The sequence below is a fragment of the Carcharhinus amblyrhynchos genome, chromosome 6, assembly GCF_965287045.1.
Source record: "Carcharhinus amblyrhynchos chromosome 6, sCarAmb.v2.hapA, whole genome shotgun sequence".
Taxonomy (NCBI): domain Eukaryota; kingdom Metazoa; phylum Chordata; class Chondrichthyes; order Carcharhiniformes; family Carcharhinidae; genus Carcharhinus; species Carcharhinus amblyrhynchos.
Window position 1 is genome coordinate 101,811,888 of NC_137329.1, and position 13,159 is coordinate 101,825,046.

Here is a 13,159-nt window from a genome sequence, read left to right on the forward strand (position 1 = left end):
TCCAATTAATTTTCATTAAAGGCCAAAGATGTGCAGGTTAGGTTGATTGAACATGATAAATTACCCCTTGGCGTTGAGGGGACTAGGAGGGTAAATATATGAAGTTACGGGGATAGGACCTGGATGCGACTGGTGAATGTGCAGGCTCAATGGGCCAAACAGCCTCCTTCTGCACTGTTGATTCTATGATAATTTTGCTTACTAGGCATCTTTTTGGGGAAGACATCTTATTCAATCAAGGATAAGCTTAGGAATATTCCCTTCCCTTTTGATACTTTTGGCATTGGTAGCCACTAGAGAGCGAAAAACATAATCCAAAGTTATTGCTTCTCATCTCTAGCCAATAGCTTCTTCTGAAAGGGTTGTGTTTCAAAGACAGTACTATGCTCAGCTATGACATCCCTAATAGGAACTTAGGAATATAAGAACAGGAGTACACACCATTAGGCCTCTCGAGCCTGCTCCACTATTCAATAAGATCATGGCTGATCTGGTTGCGGTTTCAGCTTTGCTGACTGACCCCCATAACCCTTGACTCTCTTGTCTAACAAAAACCTGACTAACTCTGCCTTGAATAAATTCAGTGACCCAGCCTCCACTATTTTCTGGAGAAGGGAGTTCCACACACTAACAACCCTTTGGGAGAAAAAAATTCTCCTCATCTCAGTCTTAAAGGACAGAATATGTCCCCTGGTTTTAGTACTCCACAAGAGAAAACATCCTCTAGATATCCACCCTATCAAGGGCCCTCAGGGTCATATGTTTCAATAAAATCACCCCTCATTCTTCTAAACTCCACTGGGTATAGGCCTAACCTGCTCAACCTCTCTTCATACATGTGATGACTCTCAGGACATATGTGGGAAACCCTGATTGACCTCCCAGTAGGACTCATAGAATATGGGTTCCTATGGTATTGGTAATTACCTAAACAGGTGGAACTCATATCCGAAGTCATTTATAAGGCAGGCCCCTGAACAGGTCCAATATCTTATTGTCCAGGATAGGACTTCTGTCCATGTACCACAGGCTTGTTGTTTAACATTTCCTTCATTACGTGGGTTTCCTCCGGATGCTCTGGTTTCCTCCCACATTCAAGATGTGTGGGTTAGGTTGATTGACCATGCTAAGTTGCTCCTTACTTGTAGGTATATTATGTAGAACATAGAACAGTACAGAATACAGTGCACAATGCAGGCCCTTCAGCCCTCGATGTTGTGCCAAGCTATGTCCGTACTCAAGATCAAGCTATCCCACTCCCTATCATTCTGGTGTGCTCCATGTACCTATCCAATAACCGCTTGAAAGTTCCTGAAGTGTCCGATTCCACTATCATAGCAGGCAGTGCATTCCACACCCCAACAACTCTCTGAGTAAAGAACCTACCTCGGACATCCCTCCTATATCTCCCACCATGAACCTTATAGTTATGCTCCCTAGTAACACCTATATCCACCCGAGGAAATAGTCTATGAACATCCACTCTATCTATCCCCTTCATCATCTTATAAACTTCTATTAAGTCGTCTCTCATCCTCCTCCACTCTAAAGAGAAAAGCCCTAGCTCCCTCAACCTTTCCTCATAAGACCTACCCTCCAAACCAGACAGCATCCTGGTAAATCTCCTCTGCACTGTCTCCAATGCTTCCACATCCTTCTTATAGTGAGGTGACCAGAACTGCACACAATATTCCAAATGTGGTCTCACCAATGTCCTGTATAGTTGCAGCATAACCCCACAGCTCTTAAACTCAAACCACACTATAAGCCTTCTTCACGGCTCTATCCACTTGAGTGGCAACCTCCAGAGATCTGTGGATATGAACCCCAAAATCTCTCTGTTCCTCCACACTCCTCAGAACCCTGCCGTTGACCCTGTAATCCACATTCAAATTTGTCCTACCAAAATGAATCACCTCGCACTTATCAGGGTTAAACTCCATCTGCCACTTTTTGGCCCAGCTCTGCATCCTATCGATGTCTCTTTGCAGCCTACAATAGCCTACCATCTCATCCACTACTCCACCAATCTTGGTGTAATCAGCAAATTCACTAACCCACCTGTTAGCCCCCCTCTTCCAAGTCATTGATAAAAATCACAAGTAGCAGAGGACCCAGCAGTGATGTCTGTGGTATACCACTGGTCCAGTCTGAAAATTTTCCCTCAACCACCACACTCTGTCTTCTATGAGATAGCCAGTTACTTATCCAATCGGCCAAATTTCCTTCTATCCCACACCTCCTTACTCTCTTCATGAGCCTACTATGGGGAACCTTATCAAACGCAAGGGTAAATACGTGGGGTTACGAGGAAAGGGCCTAGGTGAGGTGGTTGTTGGTCCATCTTGATGGGCCGAATGGTTTCCTTCTGCACTGTAGGGATTCTATTTTATGACGATTAAAATAAAACACCATTCTTTGCAGTTGAGCCATCACAATAAGGCAACACTTTTATCTAAGAAATAAGTCAAGTGAACTTCCTCTGAACTGCTTCTAAAGCAATTATACCTTTTTTTAAATAAGGAGACCAAAATGACATAAACTAGTGATCACAGAATCTATTGTCACTTTCTGTTTTAGAACATGCATGAACAATAGATTATGGCAACATTGCAGTGAGCAATCAGAATCCTTCAGCACCCACAGCAGAGACGGGGTAAAGATTCATAATGACATTTGAAAAAAATAAATCAAATGCCTGTTTGGACTCATCAAATTACAGCACAAACATGCTCTTCCGGCCAAGTGATTTTTGGAATCAGAATTTTATTTTAATACCGTCATTGTAAAACCTGCTAAGTGATCATAGCAGCACTGTTAAGTTGAAATCTGCAACCTGAATGTTTGGATAGAAAGTAATCTAATGTTAATGATATACAACAGTATGTTTAATTCAACTCCCCCACCCCACTTCCCTTTCCTTACTTGTCTGCCACATAGAAACAGAGTTAAGTATTCAATTTACATGAGAGTGGGAAGCCATTATGTGGCATGGACAGCTCTACAAACACTTTTTATGATATAACAGAGGAAGCTAAACCCTCCCTTAAAATTAATACAAAAGTTATAGCTTTTTTTAATAAAGAACTTCTTGTACATATTTAGAATCAGGCACAATATCATAGTAATTTAGTCTTCTCCAGCACAATAATAGAATTTGTTTTTTATTCATTTGTGTGTTGCTGGCTGGCCAACATTTATTGCCTATCCCTAATTGCCTGAGGGCAGTTGAGAGTCAACCACGTTGCTGTGGCTCTGGAGTCACATGTAGGCCAGGTCAGGTAGGGGCAGCAGATTTCCCTCCCTAAAGGACATTAGTGAACCAGATGGGTTTTCACAACAATCCACAATTGTTTCATGGTCATCAGTAGATTCTTAATTCCGGATTTTTTTTATTGAATTCAAATTCCACCATCTGCTGTGGCAGGATTCAGAACAGTGGCTGAGTTTCTGGATTAATAGTCTAGCGATAATACCACTAGGCCATCACCTCCCCTAGATGATGTAATACTGGTGCATTTTAAAGCAACTAATATGCAACAGGATATAAAAAATGCTTTAGCATAAACATTAAACAACATATTCAAGACATCCATGAGTCCAAAAGATGTGCTGGTTAGGTGCATTGGTCATGCTAAATTCTCCCTCAGTGTGCCCAAACAGGCGCTGGAGTGTGGCGACTGGGGGATTTTCACAGTAATGTAATTGCAGTGTTAATGTAAGCCTAATTGTGACACTAATAAATAAATTAAAGTTTAAGTGGAAGGATAGAACTACAGCAAGCTTAGAGCACAGAAAGAGACCATTCAGCCCATCATGGAGTTGCTTTTCCATCTGTTCATGATTACTTGAGCTACTTTCCTTGTAGTCATGAAAGAAATGCCATGGTGAATGGTAAGAATAAATGTTTTCACCCATTTTAAGTGATATAGAAGAAAAGAACAAAATATTTGGAGTAGATCCAACATTGGATCCTTAATCCTCCCCATACCCTTTCCCAAAATCTATCGGCTGCTAAAGATGCCTCCCTTGCCACAAGGAGTACTTACTGTGTTATTGATGAGAGAGTGTGGCTCCATACAGCTGAGAGAATCTTCATTGAAGCAACTCGATTCCAAACTGATTATATCATCGATGACATCATCCATCTAAAAACAACATGTGTTGTGCAGGTGAAGATGACATTTTCAGTGTAAAGTGCCCTCAATTTCATTTTAAATGCAAATCAGAAAGGGAATGGGCTATGAGCTGTGATACCTCACAGATCCTGAGTAGTCAATGCATTGCCCACGTATTTATTCATAGTGATGAGAAAGTGCAGACGAGGAAACCTATGTTGGCATGACTATTACAACTTGCATGTACAGTGTTTTCACTTAAAAGCGTAGCTTTTAGAAATGGGAACAAAACACAGCTCCATTAAATACTCGCACATCCGAGTTGAGTGTGCACAGTAAGAAGTCTCACAACACCAGGAGATGTCTTAGTCTGCCCACCCCAGTCCCATGCCGGCATCTCCACATCAGGGTTAAGTGGAGTTAGGGTTTAAGCTCAAAACAATTGCATTGTTAATGTGTTGCAGTTTTTGTATTTATGACACTGATTCGAGAAATTAAAAAAATATATACTGTTTTGTGGTCATGAGGTACTGCCATTGAATGTCTGGATAGCCTTGGTTTGCAAATTACTGTCCACTAACTTTGTATGGATATTACGTCAATGTTAAGCCTATAAAGTTCTTGTTGATCACAGTTGACTTGTGTGCATTATCAATCAACTGCAAGTCGTCTGTCAGTCCCAAATGTTCCAACTTGCCAATTGAAGAGTTGGCGTCTTCTTTCTTTTTGTTTGTTTGGTGTGATGGATGCTGTCCACTTGTTGAGCAGAGACTCTTAAACTCCATACACCTATCAGAGTGGATGGAGCGTTGATGGGTCAACACCTTACTAGACAAAGATTGCCCAACTTGAGGTGGGCAATAGCTGACCAGTGGGACACATTGTTCCTTCCCACTGTCAGGGACAGTCCATTGGATCCATTCGCAATGCCAAGCGAGCCCATAACTGCTGCTGTCTCTTGTGTTGTGTTAACACTTTGCAGTGATACTGGAGTGTAGTCTCCAGGATACAAGCTTCAGAAAATTTTATTTTGGACTGCCTAACATCAGGGTCCTCATCAGTTACATCCAAAGGAACACAAAGAGTGATGTTTTGCACTGGCTTGTTTGCAGGAGCTGCTGACAATATGACCTTCTTAGACATCTGGGCACCTATGGGCTCTGCTCCAGGTATTTTGTCAAGATTTACTCCCTTAACCTTCAACTCTCCTGATGTATCCACAAGGCACTGGAACTATTCACTCATCGCTGGGAGATTGATTCACGATGCCTGGGTGTGTCTACTTGCCAGTGGGCCTGCATGTTGCATGTCTAGGGGGCCAATCATTCTCCAAGTTCCTCTGAACCTTTAGCATGAGCTGCAAGGAACTCAGCATTGTTGTTCATTCACTTGTATTGACAAAGCTCTAGATGCTAATGGTAAACTGCATGAACCCATGAAGCATGGGAAATCAGCACTCCGGCAGCATTTGTCAGTGTGAGGAAGCAATGTTCCAGGATATGTTTGGAATGCAAAGATTGTGACTCCGGACAAGGACGGGGACAACTGTAGTGATTGCTACAAATATCAAGGCACTCCCTACTGAGTGAGCATCACAGGAAACATCCATTACCTTTGGCAGGAGGCGGATGTTGGCTGAAACACATGAACCTTGAGTACGAATGTGTTTCAGAACTGGAAGATCTACAATTGATCTTCTCAGTATGGCGGCTGCAGGAGAAATTCCATGAACGAAAGTGACCACTATATTTGCCTTCACCAGTCTCACCAAGGTACTTAACCATGTGAGCAGAGGTGATCTATTTAAGCTGCTGGAGAAAATTGGCTGCCTGCCAAAGCCACTTTCCATTACATGATGGGTACAATCACTATGACAGGGCAACATCACAACCCTTTGAAATTTGCAGTAGAGTCAGAAAGGGTTTTGTTCTGGCACTAACATTGTTTTGCACATTCTTCTCTTTGCTGCTTTCCTATTCAAGGCCACCTACAAAAGATGTCAACTTGCATACTAGAACCAATAGTGAACTACATGAGGTTGAAATCAACAAGCGTATTGCAAAAACTCCAGCTGTTACGAGCAAGCCGAGTAAGAGAATGTGGAACAACATCAACCTGACTGAGAACACCAAACTGCACATTTACCAAGCCTGCATCATCAGTACATTCCCTTACAGTGGTGCGACTGGACAACAGCAGTAAAAATTGCTGAATTGTTATCACATTTGCAGTCTTGGATATATCCTTGGCATCTCTTGACAGAATAAGGCCATAGAGATACTAAAGTGTGCTAATTCATTGCTCAGCCAATGACATTTGCATTGGCTCAGCCACCACTCATTGGATGAATGATGCCGTAATCCAAGAGATTTTCTGTGCTGTGAATTGGCCACTGGGTCACAATCCCCTGGGTATTTATACCTCTGCTACGGGTCTCCTGCAAATGAGATTTGAAGATAGCGGATATTGACACTGACAACTGGAAGATGATTATTAACAATCATAACCTCTAGACACTGGCTGTTTAGAAGAGCATTGAAAGAGGTAAGTGGAAATGAACATCTCAGCTGGCTGAGAGAACAACTCAGAGAAAACAACTGACAGCAAATTGTACACCTCAGCCCACTGTCTTCCTCTACAGTAAATACAGGAGAAACTGCCATGCCAGCTTGGGACTCCTGAGCCACACCAGATAATGGTTAACACAGAGTTGACCACCATTTTACAGGACGGAAGGTTGACTCCATCAGTTATCCTCCTGCCATTTAATTTTATCCAGCAAACAGCTTTACGAACTCAGATAAATTGTCACATGCTACATGCTGTTTTTTAGCAGCAAGTATTATTTTCAATGAGTGGCATATAGCATATAGTGTAAATGGAACACTGGTACACATTTCCACGTGTCTATGGGAAGTTATATAGCATTGTATGGGACATAGTTGCCAGAATTCTACCGCCCTGTTCGTCACGGAATTGGACCGGATGAGGAATGGAAAACAGAAATATCTGTTGATGTTGGGCGAGATTTTCCACTCTGCGAGGACATAAAATTCTGTCCATTATGTTGTTATTTACCCAGGAAGCATGGCCAGAATTATAGCGTGTCTCATCTCAATGGATGCAATGAGAAATGGTAAAATCCTGGCCCATATCTCTCTTTACAAATAAATGTCAATGTTGCAAATGCCTTTAAAAGACAGCGTCATGCCATCACCAATCAGGAGGTATTTCATGTGAACCAGCCTTAGTTTCACTTTGGCCTGTGAGCAGAACGCAGCACACACAGCCCTGCAGTTGATGTCTTCAAGCTTTATATTCATGTATATATGTTCCCATGGTTAAATAAATGAACCTACAATGTGTTTTCCCAATCCTTTTTGAGTGATGTGTGTTTTAATATAATTATTTTTAAAAATGACATGGTATTCAGCAGTGGTCAGACAGACTGGTACCAAGACTAAGTACAGATGCATCATGGTGAACAGCCTTAGATCATGTGACATGGCACGAGAAGACCCTTTCGATTTTTCGGTCAGTGTTGGAAATGCAGTGGCTGACTGCGAAGAAAAGTCAGTGTTGTGCCTTCAAAACAACACTGACGCAGGCTCAAGTAAAGAGCTGGTAAGCAGTCAGATCCCTTGTGATGAGATTGTAGCACATAGCCTGTGAGTGGGACAGTGCATCGAGAGGATCATGTTAATTCAGTCACAAAAGGTGCATGACAAAGACGTGGGCTGGATTGAAAGTGAGCATGGGAGAGTAAGCACAAACCATCATAAAACCAAGCCAGCGCAGATTACTATTATAATGGGTAGAGCATCTAAAATGTGTGATGCCTGGCCATTCTCCTGCCTTGCCTCTTAACAAAAGTTCATATGCACTCTGTCATAGTCTCGGACAGCTCCCTGCGTTCTAAGCTGGAATATTGTCCAAGGCACAATGAAGTCCAGAGAAGAAATTTTAAAGTTTCATTTTAAAAAGTACTTGCAAATTGTATGGTGAAGTGAGAATTGAACAAAATTTAAAGACAGTCCTGATGTATTGATGATTTAAGAGGAAATCACTGGGTATGCAGGATGGAGATCCAACAAGCTGTGCCATGAGTAAGGTATTCCCACATAAAGACTGAGAACATTAGGAGAAAGTGTCACCAAAGACACCCTCAGACATCTCCTCACAAATAGCTGAACAGTGGCACTGGCGGACAACTTGGAGAAAATTTCCCACCTGTCCTCTGAACTGCAGAAAGTGCATGGTAAAAGAGTGAAGAAAATTTTTGTTCAAAATAATGAAAAATATGCTGCAATAAATTCCATACTTCAGCAAAGCTTGTTTTGTTGTTCATCAGTGGCAGAGGATGTTGTCCTTGACTAACATCAAAGTTATGTAATTTTAATGAACTTTTACATGGTGCATTTAGAAATAAAATCATTTTGAAGCAGTTAAATTAAAATGACCAGCTTTTTAAAAGTAAATCATAAATCTCAAATTAATGCAATTGTTAAATTGCATTAATTCTCCTTCCCTGAACTCACTAGCCAGGATTTTACTATCCCACCCCCACGGGAGTCAGAGCGGCAAGCGGTGGACCACGGGACAGCCTGTTGGCGTTGGGCAGGCTTTTACAGTTTTGGGACGAACGAGGTTATAAAATCCAACCCACTATCTTTTCCCTTCACACCAATGTTAACTTGTGAAAATGTCAGCTTGGTAGACTGTGTATATTGAAAACTATGATCGTCATCTAATTTAATTTCAACTTAAAAGTTCATTTGCCATTATATTTCCCAATCTTTTCTTTACGTAGTGGGATATAATCGGAAGGGCATGTTTTGTCATTATAATTCATGTAAGTGATGAATGCTTATTGCTGTGTAACTTTTACATTGCCTCTTCCTCCAAATGAAAAGAATCCAATGATGTGCATAGACATTCTTTACAGTCAATGGAAAATGGTCTTTCTGCTAATTATTTAGCTCCAATGACTATGTGCAGGTTCTTTTACACTGTGGAGAAGCTGCACTCTGAGAAATGCAGAGTTAAGTAACAGAATTATATACTCTAGATGGCTTGACACCACTATATTTTTAAACAACGAAAAAATGTATTGGACTATTTGTAAATGAAGACCAGGCTACTTAAATATGCTCAGTATATATGCAAACTGAATTAGTACTACAGTGAGTTCATTGTTAACACTTCTCAAACAAATTCACGAGATTTGGCAAAAACAAACAAAACTTCACTTAAACAGTTTATTTCCACCTCAGTAATATTGCCCAGCTTCAACCCCATCACAGTTCATGTGCTGCACTTACCTCATCCATACCTTTGTTACCTTGAGACGTGACTATTCCAACACACTCCTAGCTGATCTCCCAAGTTCTACCTTCTGAAAATTGAGTTTTTTTCAAAATTCTGCTGCTTGTGTCTTAACTCACGGCAAGTCTAATTCTACTATCACCCCTGTGCTCGCTGACCTACAACGGTTCCCTGCCGAGTGATGCCTCATCCTTGTTTTGATGGCCCCTCCCCTCCCTATCACTAGAATCTCCTCCAGCCCCATGATCCTGCACTCTCTCTAATGCTAGCCCCTCGCAAACTTCCCAATTTTAATTGCTCTACCATTGGTGGCGATGCATTCAGTTGCCTAGGCTCCAAGCATGGTAATACTATGCCTCTCCACATTTTTACTTCCCCTTCCCCCTTTAAGACTCTTCTTAAAATCTATCTCTTTGCTCAAGCTTTTGGTCATCTGCCCTAATATCTCATTATGTGGCTTTGTTTAATAATGTCCCTGCAAAATAGCTTGTCATTACATTACAGGTGTATAGGAATAAGTTATTGTTATGCTGTTCAAAGCAAGTGATGAAATAGTTTACTGCATAACCCAGACATAGCTCATGAGAAAAGTAACCAGAAGTCAAATAAAAATTATAGACACACGCGTATACTTTTGCTCTAAGCTGTAACTAATTGATCACAAGAAAGAAATGCAAAGATACTAAAAAGAAAGATTACCTCATTTTCATGATTTACTCCTAGAGATAGCAGTGTGATTGGACTGTCCGGCATATTATTTTCATTGCCAGGGGGAATGTGGGCATTTCTCATTATAGGCGTTGTTCTAACAGATTCTCCAGGGTGTGACTGAGAAATGGAGAATGTCTGATTGGAAAGCTTGGTGCCCAGTGCCAGGTACTGTTTCACCTGTTGTCTCTGTGTCTGGTGAAGATGGTACTTTGTTGGGTTTTCCAGGTGTGTTTGAACCTGTTGAAAATAATGCAAAAACCTTTTTTTGAAGCCATTTGTTAGAGTGTTGGTTTTTTAATATATTTTCACTCCATATGGCGAGAAAGATGTATTTCTGATCTAGGTCGCTGTACCTGAACTACTTTACTGCTGTCACTGTGCCCGGGCAATAACAGAGATAGAGGGTCATTAGTCTTTGTAATTCTCTTCCACAGAGGACAGCAACAATTGATTCATTGAATATATCCCAGGCTTGCATTAGACAAGTTTTTTGATCAATAATGGTGTTAGAAGTTATGGGGTAAAGCCGGGGAAGTGGATTTCAGGACACATTCAGATCAGCCATGATCTTATTGAATGGCAGAACAGGCTCAATGGGCCAAATGGCCTACTCCTGCTCCATTTCTTATGATTTTATGAAATATTGCAATAAGATAAATAGTAATATCAATTATTTGACTGCAGTTTTGTTTACAGGAATCCTACATTTTGCTCTTGCTTTGTTCTATAAGAGTGTATTTTATACACAGAAAGATTTCCAAGACCTTGCCTGTGGTAGAAAATATTACCAACTGGATAATCTCTGATTCCCACATGACATATATTAACTCTGTGTTGTGTAAAGAGATTCATCCAAGATGCAGTTTAAAAATGACTAAATAAGCTTAATTTTATCCGAAGGTTTTAACTTCCACTTGTTAAATTGCCAATAAGCTATTCAATTAATGCCTTAGTAATATTATACAACTTCATAATAAAGTTTCTCTAGACTAGCCACATTCTTCCTAACACTGCAGAAAGAGATTGAAACAGAATAATGTTTTAAAAATCCGGTTTAAGCTAAAAGATTTCCATGTTCACGATATGCAACAAAAATCTAAATCTGTTCGGAAATGAGTGGGTTTGCTATGTGGCACTGGAGGAAATCTTCCACCCTCACCCACCCAAGTGCAACTGGCTGTTGTCTCCATACTTATGAATTTCAGGATTGCTGATCTATTTGTAGGATTTATTGTAAAGGATATTTAAACTTATGACATTTCTTGAAGTCATAAAATCTGTTGAATTCATTAATCTGGCTATCTTTAAAAATGGCAAAAATATCTTCTCTAACTTCACAATAAAGTAATATGCCGAAACTTAGAGTAATTTATCTCTTAGCGAAATACTTTAAATCATCAATGGTAATAACTGGATTAAATTGAGGTCATACTGCTAGGCTGTAATTGCACTTCGTTTTATACACAAACGCACACACCAAATTAAATAAACAAAACCTCCTCAGGTTCTCCTTGCAAGACCATTGTATCATTGGGAACACAGAGGGACAAATGTACCTCAATCAGTGCAATGTACTAAATATTTGAATTTCTCAGTTCACTACTACAGTCAGTGACAAAGGTTAAACTATTCATCATAATGTATCTAATTCTCACCTTGCAATATGCATATTCTGATATGTGCGGCATTGTGGATCACCAGAAGAAGAGTACGTAGCTTGCTTGAAATTTGTGAGGGCAACAATTCCACACTTGTTCTGCTGAATTATCTTTCTGCAGCCAATCTTCGGAAGAATGTTACTGCCGAGGCCAAGCAGAAGACTTTATAAACTGACAAGGAATGCTAAAGGATCTAATTGGCGCAGCTAGGACCATTCTTCCATTACACAGTGTGTCAATTACTTCAAGAGAGCTACTGATTTGGAAAGACGTCACTTTCCCTGAGTTTGATCACAACAGTAATTCTGTATGGTCTTGTTACCAAGAAGTCCACAAACCAGCACTACTCTGCCTGTTATTAAGTCGCAACTATTTATTCAACTGTCTACAGCCATACTTTCCTCCAGGGTCTCTGAGGATAATACATTATTTGTTCTTCCTCTTCCAAAACATGCTCCAGTCATTTGTATTACTTTAATTCTACAGCACATTGTGTTGCTCATATTTACATAGGAGAGTATACTTTCATCATGCTGTCTCTGAAATGGTAAGGGCACAATCCCACTGTAAACAAAAATACCACATTATGCTTTTATTCAATTTGCTCATTAGATTTGAAGACGGAGTTGCTTTCACCTTTTTTACAAAGCCCCATGAGGGACAGTTTGTATTCTTGCTACAAAGCTACCTTAGAGCTGAAGTGTTGCTTTTAAACCATCCTCATACAGGTTTTTTTTTACACGATGTTCTTGTGGATTTTTGAGCCTAATTGGACAATGAATTTCTTATTTTCAGAGCTAGGTTTCCAAATGCAAAAGTACCATGTTCTGAGGTAAATTTTATTTTGTCCGTTGAAGAATACTGTGCAAATGTATTTTCTATGAATTAACAATTTTGTTATGTTCAGCTATGGACGGCACGATGGCACAGTGGTTAGCACCGCTGCCTCAGACTACCAGGGACCTGGGCTCTATTTCCTGCTTGGGTCACTGTCTGTGTGGAGTTCACATGTTTTCCCTGCACTTGTGTGGGTTTCCTCCAGATGCTCCAGTTTCCTCCAACAATCCAAAAGATGCACTGGTTAGGTGCATTGGCAATGCTAAATTCTCCCTCAGTATACCCGAACAGGTGTTGGAGTGTGGTGACCAGGGATTTTCACAGTAACTTCATTGTGGCATTAATGTAAGTCTACTTGCGACACTAATAAATAAACTTTACTTTATGGCGGCGCATTGGTTAGCTCTGCTGCCTCGCAGTGCCACATTGCGGGTGTGGGTTCAATTCCTGGCTTGGATCACTCTCTGTGTGGAGTTTGCAAGTACTCCCCATGTCTGCATGGGTTTCCTC

The 13,159-nt window shown here is 40.6% G+C and overlaps 1 protein-coding gene across 1 annotated transcript; it reads right to left on the bottom strand.

Moving 5' to 3' along the window:
• Positions 1-227: 227 nt before the first annotated feature.
• LOC145344368 (transcription factor EC-like) lies at positions 228-11,881 on the bottom strand. The gene is made up of 4 exons (XM_080191495.1): positions 11,810-11,881; positions 10,143-10,391; positions 4,050-4,148; positions 228-293 (listed from the first exon to the last, which is right to left on the bottom strand). Exons 1-4 carry the CDS (start codon positions 11,840-11,842, stop codon positions 228-230), a joined length of 447 nt encoding a protein of 148 aa, XP_080047621.1. The 5' UTR covers positions 11,843-11,881.
• Between the last annotated feature and the right edge of the window lie 1,278 nt (positions 11,882-13,159).